This window comes from Oryza sativa, chromosome 10 (assembly GCF_034140825.1).
Source record: "Oryza sativa Japonica Group chromosome 10, ASM3414082v1".
NCBI lineage: Eukaryota > Viridiplantae > Streptophyta > Magnoliopsida > Poales > Poaceae > Oryza > Oryza sativa.
Genome location: NC_089044.1, coordinates 12,601,896 through 12,624,147, shown reverse-complemented (window position 1 = coordinate 12,624,147; position 22,252 = coordinate 12,601,896). Strand labels below are relative to the sequence as shown.

The 22,252-nt window shown below is 42.0% G+C and overlaps 3 protein-coding genes across 3 annotated transcripts; 1 reads left to right on the top strand and 2 right to left on the bottom strand.

Annotated features, from left to right (window-relative positions):
• The first annotated feature begins 639 nt into the window (after positions 1 to 639).
• Positions 640 to 1,059, top strand: LOC107277913 (arabinogalactan protein 1). The gene has a single exon (XM_015758142.2). It carries the CDS (start codon positions 640 to 642, stop codon positions 1,057 to 1,059), a length of 420 nt encoding a protein of 139 aa, XP_015613628.2.
• On the bottom strand, positions 1,047 to 3,507 carry LOC9270624 (uncharacterized). The gene is made up of 5 exons (XM_015757790.3): positions 3,307 to 3,507; positions 3,113 to 3,208; positions 2,720 to 2,796; positions 2,401 to 2,609; positions 1,047 to 1,543 (listed from the first exon to the last, which is right to left on the bottom strand). Exons 1-5 carry the CDS (start codon positions 3,456 to 3,458, stop codon positions 1,451 to 1,453), a joined length of 627 nt encoding a protein of 208 aa, XP_015613276.1. The 5' UTR covers positions 3,459 to 3,507; the 3' UTR covers positions 1,047 to 1,450.
• Positions 3,508 to 7,627: 4,120 nt separating this feature from the next.
• Positions 7,628 to 9,438, bottom strand: LOC4348490 (transcription factor bHLH96). Its single transcript, XM_015757815.3, has 3 exons — positions 8,827 to 9,438; positions 8,199 to 8,645; positions 7,628 to 7,931 (listed from the first exon to the last, which is right to left on the bottom strand). Exons 1-3 carry the CDS (start codon positions 9,250 to 9,252, stop codon positions 7,818 to 7,820), a joined length of 987 nt encoding a protein of 328 aa, XP_015613301.1. The 5' UTR covers positions 9,253 to 9,438; the 3' UTR covers positions 7,628 to 7,817.
• Positions 9,439 to 22,252: the final 12,814 nt, after the last annotated feature.

Sequence of the window (22,252 nt, the reverse complement as noted above, 5' to 3'; positions counted from 1 at the left end):
GGATTACTGGTATTCAATGAAGACCAGATCAGTATGTCGTGCCACCCATCATTCTGCTTCGTTTGCTTGCTTGCTTACACAAACCCACAGCTTGGTGTTTACAGCTGTACTAACGGCTTTTTCAATAGAGTACGATCAGTTTATTCACCGAAAGATAAAGTATATATATATATATAAAAAAAAAGAAGCCGACCAGCTTAACGGCTAGTCCCGTAACAGGCGGAGGAGAGAGAGACTTTCCGACCAGCCCGTTACCCATCCATCCCCACCGTCCATCCCGGATCGGGCTCATCCTGATCCTGCCACGTGTCCACGTGCCCTGAACTAGCCGTTACGTCCTTTCGTCCCCGCCTGGTCCCCGCCGTGAGACGCACACACGTTCGCTGCCAGGTGGGTCCCACCTAGCCGGGCCCGCGTGTCAGCGTCGTGGTGGCGTGTCCCCAGGTGGTGTGCCCCACGTTGGTGGAAGGGAATCTGATCTAACGGCTAGTTTTCTCCGCCGCCGCCTATAAATACCACGTCTCCTACCCGCCTCGCCAACCACCACACATCCAGCGTCCATCTCTCCCACTAGCGCGAATCTCAAAGCACTTCTGCCTCGTCTTGTCCGGCGAAGAGACCACCACGACCACCGCATCAATGGCCCGCCTCGCCGTCGCCGCCGCCGCCGCCGCGCTCGTCGCCATCCTCTCCGCCGTGGCGGTGACAGCGCAGAGCCCGAGCGCTGCCCCGAAGATGGCCCCGCTGCCGCCGCCGCCGAAGATGGCGCCCCTGCCGCCTCCCCCGGCGGCCAAGGCCCCCACCGCCTCGGCGCCGTCGCCGGTGACGGCGGCCTCGCCGCCGGCCCCGCCGATGTCCCCGGCCTCGTCGCCCTCCGACGCGGCGGCTGCGGCGCCGGGCCCCGCCGACGCCGGCGCCGCGACGGCCCCGTCCAGCGGCGTGTCCGCGCCCGCACTCGCGCCCGCCGCGGCCGGGAAGAGCGCCGCCGGCGCCGTCTCCGCCTCCTTCCGCCTCGTCGCTGTCGCCGGTGCGTTGGCCGCCGCCGCCGTCGTGTTCTAGATTTAGAATTTTTAGATAGCCGCGGCTTCGCCGCCGCTGCTGTTGATACTTGTACTCTACCGCCACTCTGTTCTCGTTTTTTTCCCCATTCTTTATTTGTTTGATTAATTCGAGACCGAGAGGGAGATTGATTGAAAATGAGATATTATTCGGGTTTTTTTTCAAGCGGAAATGATTATCATTACATGCTTCATAGAAGATAAGTGAAGTAATTTCGTAGAACATTATCTGAAAAAGTTTGATAAATTCTTCTCCCATTTGTTGCTCTGCTTAACAGGGGAATATTAACAATTGAATTAACCGATTCGACGAATATTGGCTAAAGACCTAAGAGGTTTTGCACAAACAATCTGAACATTTGTACAGAGCTGAAGTTGAGTTCTCTGAAAATTTAGTGCTTCTTAATGGTGCCTCTTGTGCCATGCTTGTGATTATCTATAATCGGCTCGATCATCGTCTTCACGTCCTCTTCGATTTCGTCAACCTGTAGAAACAGTCAATTCGATTGATAATTTCTGGTGGGACTCGCATATTAAAAAAAAAAATCCGGTTTTTCCGGAAACCATGCCCCCACCATTTGTCTCATTTTACCGACAAGTTCAAATTCAAAAATTGAAATCATAGCTATCTGCCTACCCGCCAGAAAAATTCAAATTGAAATTTGAATCCATAGCCTACGCTGTTTTTGGTACCAGAAGACGCTATCTTCATTGTAGTAGTCTTTATATGATTCAAAATTATTCTAAAATACTTATCTTATTGTAGTAGTCTTTATAGTAGTCCAAAAATACTTTCGGCAGATGAGATAGTTCCAAATATTGAAGCAATATTCTCTTTTGGAACCATCGTATCTTATCTAATCTCTGAACCAAACACATAAGGGGATGTTTAGATGGGGCTAAAACTTTTTAGCTCATGTCACAACCCCTAAAAATAGAATGATCCCATCCCAGGACATCTCTTCAACCAAACACATGCCTAAAGTATTAGTTATCTCATGCATCATCTTTCATTTAAATTTCTTCCTATGATATACTCTCGAATATCACTCCACTATCCACATCATTTAATAAGTGCCAATATAGCCTTTTTTTTCCATAAAAAGTCTTAATGTATGTTAAATTATCTATATCATTGTAGTAGTATGTATTTTGGGACGGAGACATTAGTAGAATAGAGTAGAAGCAACATAAAGGTCAGGGTTTCAGTGTTGCTTAAAGCCATGGAGTACCATCGTTTTCAGTAATCCAGTGTTGGGCAAAATAGCAGATTTCTTACTCCTCTGTTATGGAAGCTGCAAAACTGTGATCAGATAAGGATTAATTAATGGTTAGTACTAACCTTGTGGATGATGTCGTGGGCGAGATGAGCCTCCTCGGCGACCTCCCTGGACGCGCGCTCCACCAGCGCCGCCGCCCGCCGCAGCGCCCCGTGCTCCGGCAGCTGCTCCGCCTCCGCCACCTCCGCCGACGCCTTCTCCACCGCCGCGGCCACCTCCTCCACCACCTCCGCCGCCGTCTCCGCCGCGTCCTTCACCATCTCCACCTCGCCTGCAATTAACGGCCATCCAACGAATCTCAGATCGTGTTCCTGTCCGATATGAATTAATCGCAAGAACCAATTCGTGTGTGTTTTATGTGTGTCTGTGTTGTTTTTTTACTTTGGATTCGGAGAAGCGTCGCCCACTTGGACTGCAAGAACGGCGCCATGGCGGCGAGGACGACGACCAATCTTGCCCTGGCAACAGAATTAGGACAAGACGGAATAAAATTTCGTGGTAAAATTGGAAAGCGCAACTGATTGGGTGGTTTAAATCTAGGTGTCCACGAATATTATGCACATACAAATAAGTTTTCATAATGAGTTTAGTTTTCATAACGAATATTATGCCCAGAAATATTATGCACATATATTCGTGAAGATGCGAGTGCGGTGTTCCGTGTGCAGTGGCGTTGTGCTCCTCTGCCGTTTAATCGAAGAAAAAAAATTCGTGGCAAAATGCGTGCAAGATCGATCAATATTACAGCGCGCGACGGGCTGGCTAGCTGTGTACCAGGTGAAGAGAGGGGCTGTTCCTTCTTTGCCATGCCGGCGCGGTGATCCTCCCGTGTCCGCCGCGCCGCCGCCGCCGCCGCCGGTGGTGGCCTCTCTGCACATGACACCACGACGGCAAACTCAGCGGCCGGCAACCTGACGACAGAGAGACCACACGGCGACAGAGACAGCAGGTGGAGCAGAGTAACGTACATGCGATCCACCCTGGACAAGAACGGCCTCCGTTGATCCAGCGCCGGTGCTCGCGCCGCCGGTGTCCCCGCGGTGGCGCCGCCGCCGAGGCGGACGGTTCGCCGGAGCCCCTGGCAGTAGAGCGACGCCACGGACCTGACAAGGGCCGACATTTTTCACAACGATCGACCGCGATATATCGGAGTAAATGTCTATTTGATCACCGGCCTATATATACACGTCCACATATATATATAGTTCAGGTGACGCGAGGATGAGAGGCTGGCTTGCAAGGCATCTGAAGTGGAGTAAATTCTGAACTGATCTGATAAGGATATCTGAATATATGTGATAGGATGCTGTGCTGAGCTGGGTGAATGGACCTGTGGGCAGTGTGCACTGCATTACACGTCAATGCAAAGCCACTACACACAACATTGCTTGCAAGCAGCGTGGTGCTATGTGCGACAAAAAGATACACATTTTTGTAGAGATGGAAAATCAACCAAAAAAAAAAACAAATTGAGCTAGGCTTGCAAGCAACAGGCAGGGGCTAATTCATCCACTTGAGTTTTCTTTTCTTCTTTTTTTTTTGTTCTGTTCTGTGTTGGCACACAACGATACTCCCTCGTTCTATAACAAACCATGCAACACATCCTATTACAACAAATTTGAATAGAATGTACCACATCCAGTTTTATATTTGTTGTTTTTTTTGAAACAGAGGGAGTAGATGTGAAGATGAGTAATACACCCAAATCCACATGAGAAGCCTCTTTTTCTGGAGTGCGCTTTCCATTTGTAATGATCAAACCATTTTTTCTATTGGTATCAGCTATAACGAAGTGACACATGGCACCATTTTCCCGAAGACGCTATTAGTTCCATGCTTTTCCACCGTTTCTTTTTCTCCCCTACAATATACTCCGTATGTGCTTACTTAGGATTACGCATCCGTAAAATGTACTCTGCTCACAGGTCATGAACTCACAATATATCGAACGCTTGAAATATGGTCTTAAACGTACCACAAAAGCTCATAAGCGTACAGATTAACACACTTTTGTCCAATCATGGAATCTAATCTCACCACGATGGACTGATTACAGGGACAAAGAATCTCGAAAACGAAAAAGAGCTGGTCCATGATGATTGGGTACGGCCCAGCCCATAATGGTCTATTCGATATTATCAACCTATGAAGCCCATAAGTTATATTTAGTGGGAGAATTTAGGCATGGTTATTTCCAGCAACTTAATTGGATTGTTGTCACGAATTAGTCGTTCCCTACCTCTCTAAAACTATATTTTCTACAAAGAAACTTCCTTATACATTTAGATCCACTCATTCTAAGTTATTCATTCATTAAGTTTATTTATCAATATATTTAATTTGTATATATAATCGTATGGATAATCTTCTACAATAATCTGGTTCAACATGGGACCTTTTCCATTGGTACCAAAACTTTTGCACCGGAAAAAAAAAATCAAACTCCGGTCGCTACAGCTCTGTGAAATCTCTTCGAGTTGCCACTTCCATTGTGACCGGCTGTAAATTGTTTTTAATCTTAACAATTGTGCTAGAGGAGAGGCTAGATGCAGCTCAATAGAGGTAGGGTGAGTTCAACGTTTTCTCGCGAACGCACAGAAAAATTGCACGCCAATATATTAGAAAAAAAGAATTTTTTTACACAACGCAATCAGCCAGACCGGTCTAAACTTTTTTTTTCCTTGGATTGCGTTTTGTAACAAAAACTCTTTTTCTCCCTTTCCCTGGTTTAATTAGACCGGTCATCTTTTTACTTCACCCGCAGACCGGTCCAAACCAAACCAGGGGAAGAGAGAAAAAGCAAAACAAAAGCTGCAGCAAGGAAAAGGAGAAAAAAAAACTACAACGATGGCTAAGCGCAACTCTGATCAGCTGGTGAGTTCAAAGTGAAAAGATGAAATACAGAGTGTCCAAACTAAAACTTGAATAATAAAAGATGGTCCAAATTGCAATTTACTCAATTTATTTCCCCGTATCATTTTAAGTGTAGTTGTGGGTTTCAATGTCCAACGTTTCACCGTCTTATTTAATTTGTTTATAATTAGTATTTTTTATTGTTATTAGATGATAAAATGTGAATAGTACTTCATGCGTGACTTATTTTTTTATAATTTTTTTAAATAAAACAGATGTTGAAACGTTAGACATATGAACCCACAACTGCACTTAGAGCAAATATAATAGAGGGCTGTAAGAAGATCAAATACTGATGTGGATAAGAGAGGAGATGAGAGAGATGAGAAACGGGCTATAAGCTTGCAGCCAGCTTAAGCACAGGAACCAAGAAAATCTGTGAGACAGATAGATGGGCCATATATTTATAGTGAGTAAGTAGCTGGTTGTATTATTAGCTTCTCTTGAAATGAGATACTAGCTATAATTACAGAGGAATACACCGTTTAATTTCTCTAGCATTTCCATCAAATCTGCTCGGTGCAATGCCATTCACGAGATGGAATTAGGTGTAGCACTGTAGCTAGCAGTGCCTTTTGGGACACGTGGGGGCCATGGCTGCACTGCTCACCTCTGGGGATTTGCTTCCACGTCAGAGACACACAACATGCTAGCTTCATGTGCCAGCAAAGCTTACGTGTACGGCCCTGATTCCTCCCATCACATATTCCAAGTGCTCCTTTTTTACTTTTCTTTTCTTTTTCTTTTTACAAAAGCCACATATATTGCACGTGTTTTGTCTGCACTCTCGATTGGCTACTTTGCACAAGAATGCGCACCACATTCAGAATTGTAACATGCTTTGTGATCTGGACTTTCTGTAGGTTTTAAAATTTACCACGGAAACGGGGCATTTTTGTTCTTAAGAAAAAAGGAAACAGGGCATTTTCCACGTATGAAATTTGGGGTGGGGTGGGAGGGGAAGTAGTCAAATCTAAAAGAAATTAAACATGGCCAAAGCCATTGAATATGTATAAGTACACGAAACATTCAAACCAAAATTCCCTCCGCTCATTCCTGGAATTTAAAATTTGTACATGAATATACACATTTCTTGGATAATAATTAGAATGCACATAAATCTAAATATTTTTAAGGGCTGTTCACTTTGATACCATTTCAAACCATATTACCATATATTTTTTTTAAAGTTGACAAAAATGTGCATATGTTTGGTTTCTTACCAAACTTTGGTAAATATACCAAAAATATGGCAACTGCACAATAATGACTAAAATTGGGTAGCATGTATGGTTCCAACAAAGTGAACGCATCCAAAATAGCTAGCTATCTTGCTAAAATTTGGCAATACTGTCAATCTTGATAAGATTTATTTTGGCATCAAAGTGAACAACCCCTTAACCATCCAGAAGCTTGGGAATGGCATTTAACGATTCAAGAATTCAAATTTTAACTAATGGTGGGAACTAATGAAAATATTTTTTTCCTTGCTAGCTAACCTATAAAAGTACTTATATTTTACAACAGAGGAAATATTTTGTACTCGCTCCGTCCTAAATATTCGACGCCGTTGACTTTTTAAAACATATTTGACCGTTCCTCTTATTAAAAACTTTTGTGAATATTATTTAAAAACTTGAGTAGTAGTAGTATATTTAACAATGAATCAAATGATGGAAAATAATTAAAAATTACTTAAATTTTTTAAATAAGACGAACGGTCAAACATATTTTAAATAGTTAACGGCGTGAAATATTTAGGGACGGAGGGAGTATGAAAATTCATCGTTGTGGTTAGTAATTAGGAACAGATCCTGGTGAAGGATTAAACAATTGAGTTAAATTAAGCTATTGATGAATGAGCTTAATTATATCAAATGACGCAGGCTGTTGATCATGAATCAAGCCATCAGGCACCGTACGTTCTTATCAGCTTATCGGACAGGCTACTTTCTCATTTTTCATGAACTCGTTTTCCGAAGTTCTAAACGAGCAAAAGCATTTTATATAGAAGTTTCTTGAAAATCAAATAATTTTATTTTTCAATTTTATAGTAAAATTAGTAGTATTTAATTAATCATATGCCAATGACACATCACGTTTCCCGTGCTGTAATAAGCTCAAACCCAACCTCACGCCGAAATTACGCCTTAAGGCATGGCTAATCCATTTATATGATGATCCTACGAATTTGGTTAAATAGCTCAATCTTTCTCTTCTTTTTTTTAATCAACTACGTGTTTTTAGGAATGATAGGATGATAGATAATTAAATTCATTCCATCTTCAAACCAAACAACGTGTAAAGTGCATTGTATATCATGACGTCTCTCATTTTTTAGTTTCCTTTCAGTACCAAGTAATTGATCCAAACATATAGTTAATTAAACCTCTCCCTGCTTCTTAATATATGCCAAAACCACCATATCTCAAATATTATATTTTCTAGCTAGCTAATACTAGTTCGCAATAAACATTTGATGCCTGCACTGCCAAGTGCCATTACATACAAGAGAATCCCCAGCTGGAGCACATCTGGGAAAGTAGGCAGCTGCAGGCAGTACAATTCACAAGCTAGTTTTGGCATCAGCAAAAGCCTGCTCCTCCTGCATCCTCTCCAGAATCTCATGCACTGCAGTTGCAATCTCCTCCACAGACCCAAGCTTACATCCATCCTCCACCTACAGTTATACATCCAAATCACAAATCATTATTCTTCGCATCATAAATCATAAATATCTATTTTGTTCACATAAAATATATATTAATACATTTTCCTTAAGAACAAAAAAAACAAATTTGCCACCTCTAAATTACTTTTAACATTTGTCAAATAAACAAGGTAGATGCTAGGATTTGAAGTCGGGTGGGTTGGTTGGATCATGAAACAGATCAATATAAAATATAAGAAAAAGAAAAATCGAACACCATTGGTGGTTGAGACTGACCTTGAGGCTGAAGGAGTACATGGCCATGGCGGCGACGGTGGTGACGTTGAGATGCAAGGTGGTGAGCCCTAGCTGGTGGAGCCCGGCGACGAGCTTGAGCAGCTGCCTCGGCCGCCGCCGCGCCTGCACCTTGACGCTGGCGTGGCCCTCCACCATGCTCGCCTCGATGTCGGCGATCGCCGCGCCGGCGCCGCCACCGGCGGCCGTAGTCGTCGTCTCTGCAGGCTTGACGACGATCCTGCTGTGTGCATCGCCGCCGCCGCCATGGCCGGAGGTGGCGGTGGAGTACTGTGGGAAGGCGAAGAAGCCGGCGAAGGGGGAGGGAGACTCGCCGGCGCCGCCGTCGATGTGGTCCTTGATGGTCCTTCTCGCCTCCAGTGTTTGGAGCAGCTGCTCTAGTTCCCTCACGTAGTTGATTGCTCCCCCAACTATGGATGCTTGGTCACCCTAGAAAAGAAAAAGAAAACAAAATCTATCAATTCGTTTTCCATGAAGGTGTAAAAGTAAAACGATGTTGAACAGATGTAAATTTTGAAATGTGGGTTTGATCTGATTTATCTTCTGATGGTGCATTGATTTTGAAATTCGATAAATTTAGAATTGATATGAAAACAAATAAAAAGATTACCCTTTGGGCGTAGGAAGGTGGCATGAGGGAGCGGAGCACGGCGAGGTACTCGTTCATCTGGCGGCGGCGGTTTCGCTCGACGGCAATGTGGGTCATCCGCTGGCTCTCGATCTCCTCCCGGTTCTTCGCCGCCTTCGCCCGCCGCCTCTTTCTCTTCCCCGCCGCCGCCGCCGCCTTCACAGGCGGCCGCGCCGCCACCTTAGAAGAAGAAGAAGCATGCTGATCCTGATCCACCTCCCACTCATCCACGCCCTGGATCACATCAAGAGACGCCTCTGCCGCGAACAGGCCGGGATCGTCCCAGCTCCCGCCGCCACCGGCGGCTGCGAAGACATCCCACGGCGCCGCCGGGGCGCCGCCCATCAGCCCGCCGCCGTACCCGCCGAAATGGCCGCCGTGGGAGTAAACCACCGCCTCCAGCGCCATCACCTTCCAATGCCAGCAATGGCGTGCGGTGGCTGGCCGGTAAGTGTGAACGAACACCAGCCCGCACCGGCCGGCGGCGGGGGAGGAAGACGACGACGAGCGAGGTGAAGAATATGGGAGGAGAAGACAATGGTGGTGGGTGGCCAATGGAGATGGAGGAAGCTAAGCTAAGCTAGGGAGGGGTTTTATAGAGTGGAAATTGGAGCAAGCAAAGAGCCAAGGTTAGGGTAGCTATAGCCAAGAAATTGAAATGAAGGACGACATGAAGGTCCCACAAAGGAGAAAGATTGGGGGTGGCTGGATTTTGTGCTTGGGGGAATGAGACCCAATGATTAAGTATTTGCAAGTAGCTAATTAGGGGGTTGTAGTGTTCAATTAATCTTTGGTTTTCTATGCAATTGGGCAGGGCAAGAGGGGTGCATGTAGAGAGATTTGATAGAGAGGTTTGTGGGAGGAAAACATTCCTTCTTGCCTTGAATGTTTATGTGGCTTTTTCTCCTTAATTGTTTATTGATGATTGTGGACTAGTGTCTAGTGGTTGTATTTTTGTGGTTTAGGAGGATGTGTAAGCTTGCTAGCTTGTTGAACTTGATTTGCTATGCTTGTGTTAGGAACCTAGGATCAAATAATGGTGAGTTTTTCTCCAGATAAGGATAACCAACGATAGAACTAGCATGTAGAAATTTTGTAGAGCCTGACTAGATAACACTAGCATCCCACATACTTTGGTGTGGCAGCTCGAGCAACTATATATTGACGCAGCTGATTCCACCACCGGGTTATAGTAAAAAAGTTGGTAACTAAACCACATTTTGCCATCACTTTTTGGTGTAGTACACGCATGTGGGTACGGTGGAACCAACCAACCAACCGATCTTATATGATGTTTTCAGTATATTTTCTGCGTACATATGAGAAGTGTGTGTGTGTGTGTGTGTGTGTGTGTGTGTGTGTGTGTGTGTGTGTGTGTGTGTGTGTGTGTGTGTGTGTGTGTATATATATATATATATATATATATATGTATATATATATATATATCTATATATATTTATATATATATATATATATATATATATGTGTGTGTGTGTGTGTGTGTGTGTGTGTGTGTGTGTGTGTGTAACACTATGATACTAGACTACCGTCTAATATATTCTTTTCTAGTGTTTTACGCTAACAAAAATGGTCCACTTTTTAACATGATCATATCCCTTATAGGTTGTGCACATCTCGATCACGAAATGCCAAAAATCTGAACAGTGACAATAGATCATGTCTACTGCACAAACCTAAGTGATGACCAAAAGAAGTTTTCTTGAGTGACGAAACCCATCATATGTGGCTGGCATCCAACGTACTACGACATTGTAGCGTGACATACCCAACGCCCATTTGCCGCGCACCGGTTATTAAGCTGATCAGACACCTGCCTAGTGTCAATATTATTAATTGTTTCTTGGTCCGTGACTAGAATAGTAGTAAAAATTGCTGGCAAACCAATTCCATCTTATTGTGATAGAAATTAAGAGAAATAAATAAGCTTAATTTAGTTAATATATAACAAAAGTTATTTGTAAAATTCCAACCATTCTATTTATTTGGAAAATATCCAAAAGATTAAACGAGAATAGAAAATTTCCACCTCGCCTAAGTAGAGATATTTTACAAATAAAGAGGAAACTAATAAATTTAGTTAGAAAATAAGATAAAATAAAATATTTTTGATACCAAAATATTTGGTTTTTTGATAACCTGCTACACTTTTGCTACCATTTTTTCGGGGCAATAATGCATTGTGGATACACACACCAACCTAACCAACCAACCTCAAATGGTTTGATCTTGTAGTGAGCATTTTTCATATGCACAAAAAGTAAATTTTGGCGCAATACTACTACAATACAACTAGATACCAGGTAATTATATATACTACAATATTTTGATTTTTGAACCACTACAGAAACACACAAAGGATACGACACTATAGGTCCTGAAACAGTTAAAACCGGCACCTATAGTGCTTTTCCCACCACAAACGCATACCCACAGAGCACCATCGGTTAGAATCGACACCTTTGGGAAGAAATAGGGGCCGGTTCTAGAGAAAAACTAGCACCAATACTATATGTGCTAGTTTTTTTAAAAAACTGACACCTATAATATATTATAGGTGTTAGTTAATAAAAAACCGATACCTATAATATATTATAGGTTTTGGTTTTTTTAAAGAAACCAACACACGTAATAACCAAGCTGAGCTGAGCCGAGCCGGCCACTCACGAGTGGATATGGAGAGGGAAGGGCCGAGTGGGCGTCCTTATCCACTCCACTCACCTCCCAGCCACGAGGGCGCTGCAGTCGGCATCGATCTGCTCGGAGGCGGTGCGAGCCACCAAGGCCATGGCGTGCAAGGTGCTGCTGCGGGTGGCACCCGCGGAAGAGGAATCGGTAGCTGGGACGATCGGTGGAGCAGTGCCGGTGCCTGGGCGGGTCTGGTAGAAACCACGGATGGGCGGTGACCAAAGATGGGCGTGGACTGTTTCCCGCGGCGACAGCGGCGTCGGCGGCTTTCCGCGGTGGATCCGGCAGTGGCGGAGGCGTTAGCAGCTTTCCGTTGCGGATCCTCGGGTGTCAGCGACTTCCCATGGCAGTGGCGATGACGGCGGTGGTGGAGAAGGAGGCTGGCCCCTCCTCCTATCCATTCAGTGACGGTGGTGGTAGTGGATGTTCTTGATGTGTTCAATACCGTAGTGTTTTTGGATGTTCTTGATGTGTTTATGTGTTCTTGGATACGGATTAATATTGATGGACTTTGGTCGAGGTGAAGGGGGAGCTGCTCAAGCCGGCTTTTTTCTTTTTGCATTTCTGGAACCTCAAAGGTGCCGGTTCCTAAACCGACACCTTTCAATTCTCCTCAAATGTGCTGCCTACTAGGTGCCAGTTGAAAAATCCGACGCCTATGGTCAGTTCCAAACGGGTACCTATCCACTTTTCTATAGTAGTGTTCATGTGTTAATTTATGTTTCTTAAACAATAAATATGGTTCACTTTCCTGTTTTCACCAATGATGTGATCACCCCCTCGCAGGTCCTGTGCATCGAGCATGCAATGCCAAAAATTATCTACAGTGACAATAGATCCTGTCCACTACACCAACCCAGGAGACGACGACGCATAGGTCACACCTGCACAAAAAGTTGCATACAAAATCTTGGGGACAATATATATATACTACTGTATGACTTATTACAAAGTGAGTTTTTCTTTTATTAGATACTACAAGTGGGTAACTTTTTTTTCTGTCAGTACTGGCAGTGAAATACGCCTGATTCCCGATCGAAGAGAAGCTGCTGCTTCCTTAATTTTCAACTCCTAAAAAAATATACTCCCCCCGTTTCAAAATGTTTGACACCGTTGACTTTTTAGTACGTGTTTGACCATTCGTCTTATTCAAAAAAATTTAAGTAATTATTTATTCTTTTCGTATCATTTGATTCATTGTTAAATATACTTTCATGTATACATATAGTTTTACATATTTTACAAATTTTTTACGGTCAAATATATGCTAAAAAGTCAACGGTGTCAAACATTTTGAAACGGAGGGAGTATATGAGAAGGTACTCCATATTAATGTTTATTAAGAGATGATGAGAGTGAGATTCGAACCCGGGCTACGCTAGTCCATCAACTTGTGATATATAGTCGATAAGATTTGGGCTAGTCTCTCTCAATTTAATTTTGAACCCCTTTTCCGTTTTAAAATATTTCCTATTTATTTTTACTGGACATCGTCGATACATTGTCTTCGATAATCACACACACACACAGATATATATATTCTACACCCGGGATATAAAATACCTCCCCCTCAATAGCCCAACCCACCTCCCCCTTCTTTTATTGGGCTCAAAACCCACCTCCCACCCTAGTCAAAGTATGGTCAAAGGACGGTCAAATCGCTGCCACATCGGTCAAACCCATGTGCTAACTTCCTCCCACGTCCACCTATTTGTTATCCTTGTCTCGTACGAACGGTGCAGTAACATGATGACTATCATGCAGTAACGTTGTACCTTACTTGCAGTAACACTAATAAAATATAGTTAAAATATAGTCGTGACGGATCTAATTTTGTAGAGCTCTTTTTTTTAAAGCATTACGGTGCAAACAGTTCAAAAATATAATATGTGGTGTGAGAGATATTATTGTTTAAAGATGTGAATTCAAAAGATATCACTTGCACTTACATTTTACTAGTTCAAAGTGGGTGGTAGGTCCTGTACCTGTGTTTGGTTGTTACCTCCTGTTATTGCAGTAACGCTATTAAGAAATTGCAGTAACATACACTGTTACTGTAAAAATTATAGTTGTTACTGCACACATACAGTAACGTCATAATGGAATGGTAGTAACACACAATAAAAAGTAGTAACAATAATGATTTAGTATTACTACTTATGGAGAGATAAATTTCAAAAGACCGATCTTCGAGAAGAAATAGTAGTAACACACTCGATTACTGTAAAAGCACATAAACTGTTAAAACTCTACAGGACACAAAGTTCCATAGTTGTAAGAAGCTAAGTAGAAGAGAAATATATATGTTATTACAAAATTCATAACAAGTTACTATGTTTTAGTAGTAACATTATCGTATAAGTATAGTAACACGTCACGTTACTACAAAACATATAGGATGTTACTGCACTTTTGATAGTAACATCATGGTGAAATTGTAGTAAACTAGGAATCGAAACAAAAATATATGAGTTAAAAGTCTACATGCTAACCATATATTTGTTACTGCACAAAAGTGTAAGTGTTACTGCAGTAAGACGCTTTGTTACTGCAAAACTTATAATATTTACCACACTTTCATAATAATGTTATGATGGGATTGTAGTAACGTACAATAGATAGTAATAACACTTGTGGAGAGTTAAATTTTAAAAGACCAATCTTTGAAGGTTCTCTCTACCCTTGCCCCATAAGTAAACCGAGCCAATTCATCTCTCTCTCCATGTTACTGCACATTTTTTTCTTACTATACATATTCTTGCAGTAACATTATCAAGTAATCGCAGTAACACACTATGTTACTATGAAACTTGTAATCGATACTACATCTTGTAGTACGATATTATATGATTGCAGTAACGCATAGCAGATCAGCAGTAATACTTATGATATAGTATTACTGCTTGTGGAGAGCCAAATTTTTAAAAAAACCAATCTTTGAAGGGTAATATCTTTCACATCATGTATTACTTTTAAAAACCATTTGCACCATGATGTTAGAAAAAAAGTGCTTATCAAAAGTAGATCCGTCATGATTATATTATGACTACATTTCAATATTGTTACTGCAAGTAAGACATGGTGTTACTGCACGATGAACATCGTGTTACTACGTCGTTCTGAGACGAGAGCTGAGAAGAGTGGAGGTGGTGGGGAAAGTGAAGGGCGGGTTTGACTGAGATGGGGGAGCTTTGACCGAGGTGTGGGGTGGGTTTTTCCCCTTGGAGGGAGGGTAGGTGGGTTGGAGGGAGGGGGTATAGAATAACTATTCTATACCCGGGTGTAGAATAGTTTATATATATATATATATATATATGTATATATGTGTATGTGTGTATATGTATGTATACGTGCATATATGTGTATATATATATATATATATAATTATAATTATATATGACCATTACTTGATGTTGTACAGTTATAAATAGTTTTTAAAGTGCCGTTCTGGAAAATGTTTTTCATGAGGAATTTATACTACTGTTCTAATTCTTTTCCGCGTGACACATCTACTATTTATGTATTTACAAGAAAATATGGTAGGCACAAAACACAGGAACACATACACTATCGAAGATTGCAGACAAGCGCATCTTTTCAGGACAAATAAAAAGCTGACACATATATGCGAGGAGTGGGGTCTATCGAGCGTGTGCTAGATGCGTGGTGATCAGTACGTATATAGATTCTGCACTGTAGCTGCATGAAATTGGACTCGGGAGATCGATCAAATCCCTCGGTTCTGGTGATCATTTTCTGCACAAGAAATGGGCTGTGCAGGCTGGCATGTGTCATTGTTGCATGTCCTATATCATCTTTAGTTTTGGAAAAATGACAACTCGAATGACAATATTATTAGCCTCAATATTTACGAGCATCTGAATGTGTTGTGGATCACTATATCATGACTCCACCACGTACACAGCTTCAAGTAGTTCTAGATTAGAACTTACAGGACCGTCTATAATAGAGTCCTACATACTATATAAACCAGTAATATGTGATCGAGTTACGTACGCTGGAAGTAGATAATTAATCACGAAAGAGAAAAATGAACTCATATGCCAGTGAGCTGACCACACTATTGCGACTTGTAAGCTTGACGATAGAGAGGGGTTGGAGCCTTGGAGGTGGTGGATTCAGCAGCCGGCACGGTCAAGGTCATCAGAGATGTTAGATCCAAATGCCAAGTACTCCAGAAGAGTTAGGGAGGTTGGCTGGAGGCATCGGGGACTACCTCAACTAAAAAAACCATTTTTTGCAGACGTTGGTTTTTTTTCTTAGGCGGGTATCGCCCTAGAAGATAAATGGCCGCCTACGAAAATGACATCTGTGGGGGTGAGATTATTGCCCGCCTGCGAAAATAGATTTTCGCAGGCGGACCTCAAGAAGTCCGCCTGCGAAAATACCTTTATTTTTGCAGGTGGACCTCTTAAGAGCTCCGTCTGTGAAAATATATTTTTGCAGTCGGAGCTTTTAAGAGGTCTGCCTACAAAAAAGGTGGACGATATTAAAAATGCCGCTGCCCACCACCAAAATCACTAAGTCCCACACCAAACACCTCTCCCTCTCCGCCTCTCTCTCTCTCTCCCTCGCTCCTGTCTTCCCCTCTCTCCCACCTCTCCTCTCCCGGGAGATATGGCGGCGGCGGCTACTGGTGGCGGTGGTGGCTGACGGCGCGAAGGTGGCGGCTACCAGCGGGAGGCGGAGGGTACATGGGTGGGCGACGTCTCCCCTCAATCCTCCCAGATCCGGTGGAGGCGACGGCGGAAGGCGGCGGCGGTGCAGAGGTGGCGGCTACCAGCGGGAGGCAGAGGGTGCATGGGCGGAGGTGTCTCCCCTCCCTCCTCCCAGACCCAGTGGAGGCAGCACAGTGGGTGGCGGCGGCCCTCTCTACCGAATCTGGCACGGCATCCCCTCCGGATCTGGCTGGCGACGAGCGACCTCCCCTCCAGATCTGGTTGGCGGCGGTGGTCCTCCCTTCGGCGATGACTGTGATGCATTTGTTTTGATTGTGAACGATGTTGCTTCTATGTTAATTTGTGATGTTTCTGTGAATTTGGATTAACTGGGATAGGAAATGGGAACTAGATTGGGAACGAGAAGCTGTAGCCCACCGAAACGACGGTGGCTGCCCATTTTTTTTTTAACGTAGGAAACTCTTTTCGCAGGTGGACCAGTTACCCGCCTGCGAAAATCAACTATTTTTACAGGCGGTTGAGTTGCAAGCGGACCAGTTGCCCGCCTGCGAAAACTTGTTTAGCCCGTCTGGAAAAACATTTTTTTGTGTACTACCTATTCCTTGGCTTTCTCAACAACGAGGAGGGGCTTGTGCAGCGCTTCCTTCCCTTCTCCTACATCGGCATTGAGGCAAATGCCCACAGGAAATAATATGATCGTGGAGATAATAGTACAAATTTTAATAAATGAATTTATTACTCCCTCCGTCTCATTTTAAGTGCAGTTGTGGGTTTTCCGTGTCCAACGTTTGACCGTTCGTCTTATTTGAAAAATTTATGAAAAATATATTTTTTTAAAAAATAAGTCACTCATAAGTACTATATTCATGTTTTATATTGTAATAAAAATAAAAATACTAATCATAAAAAATCAAATAAGACGAACGATCAAATGTTGGACACAGAATCCCACAACTGCACTGAAAATGGAATGGAGGAGTAATTGCTACATCCTCCGTTAAAAAAAAAAGAAGACTTTATTAATTAATATATGGCTATATGCAGGCAGTTTGACACAGAGGTAGTAGTAGAATCCAGTGTTGTCTTATATTATACATAATCAGGAGGATGACTACACTTCCAACTCTACCACACCCTCCATGTGACAGTGGGCAGGCAACTATAGCTTAGCAAGCTTAGGTCATGCATGTGAATATCTTGTACACTTTGTACAGTGATTTTACCCTGGCCCAGCTACTATTATGTCCATGTATGTACGTTCTTGTTGCATCCGGCGCCGCTGCAGCAGCAATGCAATGCATCATCTCTCTATATGTAAAGACTACACTGGAGCTCATGTGATGTTTCACTGCAGGCAGGTTGTGTGCCTTTCACAGGCCCCTAGTATATATGGGTGCCCTAACTATAGCTTGCTTGATGTGATGATGTTTCTTCTGCCAATTTAACAGTTTTATCTGTTTCAGCAAAAATGTTTTTAGCTTTCCAAATTTTTGGAAACTTTCTAGAGGTTGAGCCATCGTTTGACTGGTCAACTTAAGTAATTAATAACCTCTATAGGTTGAACCTATTGGTTGATACTACAATACAAGTTTTGAAGAACACGTACGGCCGGTGCATTATTTTGCAATCTAAATTAACAAGTTGCGGAACAAAAACTAAAAACTAGTAGAAATTATACTTCAATGATCACCTATATGTACTGAAAACTTGGCGTGCGTGCATAAACATTACTATGCAATGATAAATTCATACATATACATGATGCTTCACGTTTGCCGGCTTCAGCTATGAGCCAAGAGGCCCCTGTTGCAATTTGGAATGAAATGAATAGCATAAAATTAATAAAGATATATATCACAATATCGCGGAGAAGTTCATTTGGTTTATTGGGGATCAAATATATAACAAGATCTTGCTTGATGTTACAGGCATGATTTACATTGTTGTTTGTAGCTTCAGCAAAAAAATAGCCGTGTCGTCAGCATCAAACAAAGAAGCTAGGGGCCGGAAAGCGAAAGATGCATGCACACACCCATTTTTTTTCACCTGAACTGATCTACTTTCCGAACCTTAATTTGTCATCTAGATCGATTTGCATTTCATTATACAAGCCATTTTTTCAAGGGGTCAATTGAATCCATGCCATTACAAATAAACCGATTTACATAAATACTACTATATTTCATCTATCTGTATCAATGCCATTATATTCAAATTCACACAAAATTTCAACCGTGCCACTACTACCATCCTGTTTTTCATCACATCCTTTTCTCTCATCCTCCTTCCTCTTTTTTTTCTCTCCTCTCCGTCCCATCGAGGGTCGAAGCCGGCCGCCGGCGAGTGCTCATGGCGGTGTACTCTCCTCCTCTTCAACCAGTGTTGTACCATACAGCTGCACAGCTGGAGACAAACCCCTCCCGCAGCAGCAATGGCGGCCGACCAAGTTCGGTGATCAGCCACCGCAGCCCTCCCTAGGGTGGAGCCCCAACCTCAACCTTCCCTACCCGCTCCCGCCCACGCAGCCGACCGTGGTGTCGCTGCCGGCCCCGCGCTCGGGAGGACCCGCGCTTCCACTACTACCGCACCATCACCACGTTAGATCTAAGGTGGCCTTCCGCTTCCCGAATGACCAGGGCTTCGAGGGCGGCACGAACGGTGGTGTATTCGTAGAACAGGCTCACCACCCTAGTGCTAGCGCGGTACTCGGGGCGCTCGAGAGGCACACGACACTGTTGCTCTACTCCAATCGGCTCGTTGGCTCGCTCCCGCCATCGCTGGGCGGGCTGGCTGCTCTCCGGATGCTCCACATCAGCGACACCTCGGTAATGTCGAGCCCTAGCCTTGTCGTGCTTAGCAGGCTCGCAAACCTCACCGTGTTCGAGCTCGCGTCCTGCAACCTCAACAACACGATCCTGAGGAGCCTCGGGAGGCTCACCAAGGAAAGGGGAGGGCGTGGGGATTGGAAGGACGACCGCCGCCACCGCCGTGACCAATGGCTTCGCCAACAATGTCCTAGAGACGCACCCTCCTCGCCAACTGCTGCATTTGAAATGAGGTGGAGAGAGATGGGGAAGAAAATAAGAGGGGATGATGGAGGAAGAAGATGGAACTGACATGTGGGTCCCATATCTAAGGGTATTTTGGTCTATATGATGACGAAAAACGTGACGGTGATAACGTGGTTCTAATTTTGCGCGATTTCGGATGGTATGGATACAAATAGACGAATTGTAATGTTATTTATCTGAATCACTATATTTTTGGAATGCTATGGATTAACCCTTTGTTATACATAATAACTTGGTAGGTACCCTCCACCTTAAAATAAATATATATATTTAACATAAATATAGACGTAGAGCGCTTATATCAATACTTGCGTATAAAAGTTAATTTATTTTGGGAGGGAGAGTAGCATATATTTGTGCATATATACGTATGCCCATTAAATACGAAGAGATGTGCATTTTGTTTTTCATGCATAGATTGCATAAATAGTCGGTCATTTGTTGCATTTGAAAAAACACCACAAGATAAGGCTGGAGACAGGAATTACACGTCTGACAACACGCGATTCTCTAACCACAGTGCCAATCGATATGCGTCTGCATCTGTAAGTTGAAGAATAATAACAAATTTAATGTCCCCTGGTGCTAGCTAGGAGTATTTGTTTATATCATTTACAAACAAACAAATAACTAATTAACGCCAATTAATTAATTTTCTAGAAAACAAAATTATCAGGAGTACACTTCACTTGGACAGGTCACTGAAACCAGTGACTGGTTATGTGCCCTTAACTAGGGGCGGCAGAACACCGGATTGGCTTGCGGCTGATAGTTTTTTGATGGCCATGGTATTGGATCTGGACAAAATAAATCCCAAAATGATTCTCTCTTCCCTGTCTCTGTCTCTGTCTCTCTCTTTTTTTTTCCTCTCTTTTTTTGCTGCTCTCACACGCCTGGAATCTAATGTGGATTGATTAAATCCTTCTTTTCCGATGGCATCACTTTCTGATGCACACAGCACAAAGAGATACTCCCTTCCGTCCCATAATATAAGGGATTTTAAGTTTTTACTTGCAACGTTTGACTACTCGTCTTATTTAATTTTTTTTGAAATTATTATTTATTTTATTTGTGACTTACTTTATTATCTATGGTACTTTAAGCACAACTTTTCGTTTTTTATATTTGCAAAAAAAATTCGAATAAGACGAGTGGTCAAACATTGCAATCAAAAACTCAAAATCCCTTATATTGTGGGATAGAGGGAGTAGTATATAGTACTGATCATTTCTTGCTCATATAACATGGGGTTGTTTTTATTCAGTATAAAAAATTAAGTTGGCTAGAAGATACAAGTTTTCCCTCTTTTTTTTTTGGTTTTTCTTTGGGAGTATATGTTCAGGGGATCAAGAAGTGCTGTGTACGACCAATTATATAAAAAGAAATGCAGAGGCAGAAGACGAGTACAAATTAATGTCAAATTACATAGTATATATCAACTGTATACATGGTACACTACTTGACATGAGAAAATAATCATATTAATAGAAATGTTCTAATGTACGGACCTTTCCATATTAAATAAATATTGTAAGGATCATAACGAGATTAATTTGGTCCACCTCAATTAGATTCAAAATAAATTTTATATTTTTTAAATGGTCATTTTCAAAGAATAAGGAGAAGAGGTTTTTCATAGGCCGATTTCTTAAAAACCACTCTTAAAATGATTCGCGGTTCCAATAAAAAAAATTGATTCGCGGTTCCAATAAAAAAAATTGATTCGCGGTTCCAATAAAAAAAATTGATTCGCGGTTCTCATAAGAAAAGAAGGTCTGTAAAAGTTGGTTTTTGTGGACAATTCTCTTATGGAAAGTGCCCTGGAAATAAAGAAATATTATTTCAAGGAAAAAAAATCGCAACTCTTTGCTATGAGATCAAATGATGACAAATTAAATTATATATATGAAATTGTAGCTCAAGTTGAAATTGTTTCCTATTTACATGGTTTAAGGGGTTCGTTGAGATTTTGGATGTGCTAGCTCTATTTCAACATATAGATGGACATAATCCAAATCCAAAAGGTTGTTTCTTTTTGTGAAACTACAGCATTTGTAAGTACTTGCTCAACTAAGACTGCTACTATCATGATGTTCTCTACTTATAAAAGCTCTATTTGATTTTTTTTGTTTGCCTCAGATCGATTACTAACTGACATACGATGTTATATTTGTTCTCATCAAAGATTTAAGGCGCTTTCAACCTTGCAAGCTGCCCTTTATATGTATCAAGCTCACTATATTGTTCTAATTCTTTCCTGAACAATTTAATTTGGACGTACTACATGAAAACAGTACCATAAGAACAATCACACAGAATTAAAGCGGTATAAACTAAAGTATGTAGTACATGTTATAGGTATTATATTCTCCTTGTTTTTTGTAGGATAAGAAACCTTCCAAAAAGGAAAATTTAAGGTATGTTGTTGGTATAGTACTATATATATATATATATACTATTCTTATGTTTTCTAAGAACATTTTGTTTCTTCAAGGACAATTAATTATGTGGACCAATTGTTTTGATCAGCCTATGATATAATAATAAATACATTTGCTTTCCATAATACATAAGGTGGTCAATATATATGTTGCGAACAGCTAGCTAGTCATCAAAAAAAGTTGTAGGGACTAGGGCCGGTGACATTGTAACAAAATTTGGTACTAACAGAAAAGGAAATCTTGCTGTTTTGTGTAGATGTATTATTAGCTTCAATTTGGTCATTTAATGTATTTTGTTTTGTTTGTTTCATGATGTCTTCAATTAATATACATGACATACTTTCACTATGAAATCTCGCTGATTTCTCGTGATATTTCGCTATCTCGGTGCCTCTAGAGATATTATTACCCTGGTAAAAAAATTTGAGTTCAGTCAATTTCTTTTTATTTATTGATTAAATTATTCAAACCACTTCTAATTCAAATAAAA

Excerpts from the sequence above, each read along its gene's own strand:
- LOC107277913 (XM_015758142.2), top strand. The coding sequence starts at position 640 with ATGGCCCGCCTCGCCGTCGCCGCCGCCGCCGCCGCGCTCGTCGCCATC.
- LOC9270624 (XM_015757790.3), bottom strand. The coding sequence starts at position 3,458 with ATGTCGGCCCTTGTCAGGTCCGTGGCGTCGCTCTACTGCCAGGGGCTC. Across the intron at positions 3,209-3,306 it reads TTGTCCAGGGTGGATCGCAT|AGAGGCCACCACCGGCGGCG; the intron begins GTACGTTACTCT and ends TGTCATGTGCAG. Across the intron at positions 1,544-2,400 it reads CCCACGACATCATCCACAAG|GTTGACGAAATCGAAGAGGA; the intron begins GTTAGTACTAAC and ends CTGTTTCTACAG.
- LOC4348490 (XM_015757815.3), bottom strand. The coding sequence starts at position 9,252 with ATGGCGCTGGAGGCGGTGGTTTACTCCCACGGCGGCCATTTCGGCGGG. Across the intron at positions 8,646-8,826 it reads CACCTTCCTACGCCCAAAGG|GGTGACCAAGCATCCATAGT; the intron begins GTAATCTTTTTA and ends TTTCTTTTCTAG. Across the intron at positions 7,932-8,198 it reads TGTACTCCTTCAGCCTCAAG|GTGGAGGATGGATGTAAGCT; the intron begins GTCAGTCTCAAC and ends GTATAACTGTAG.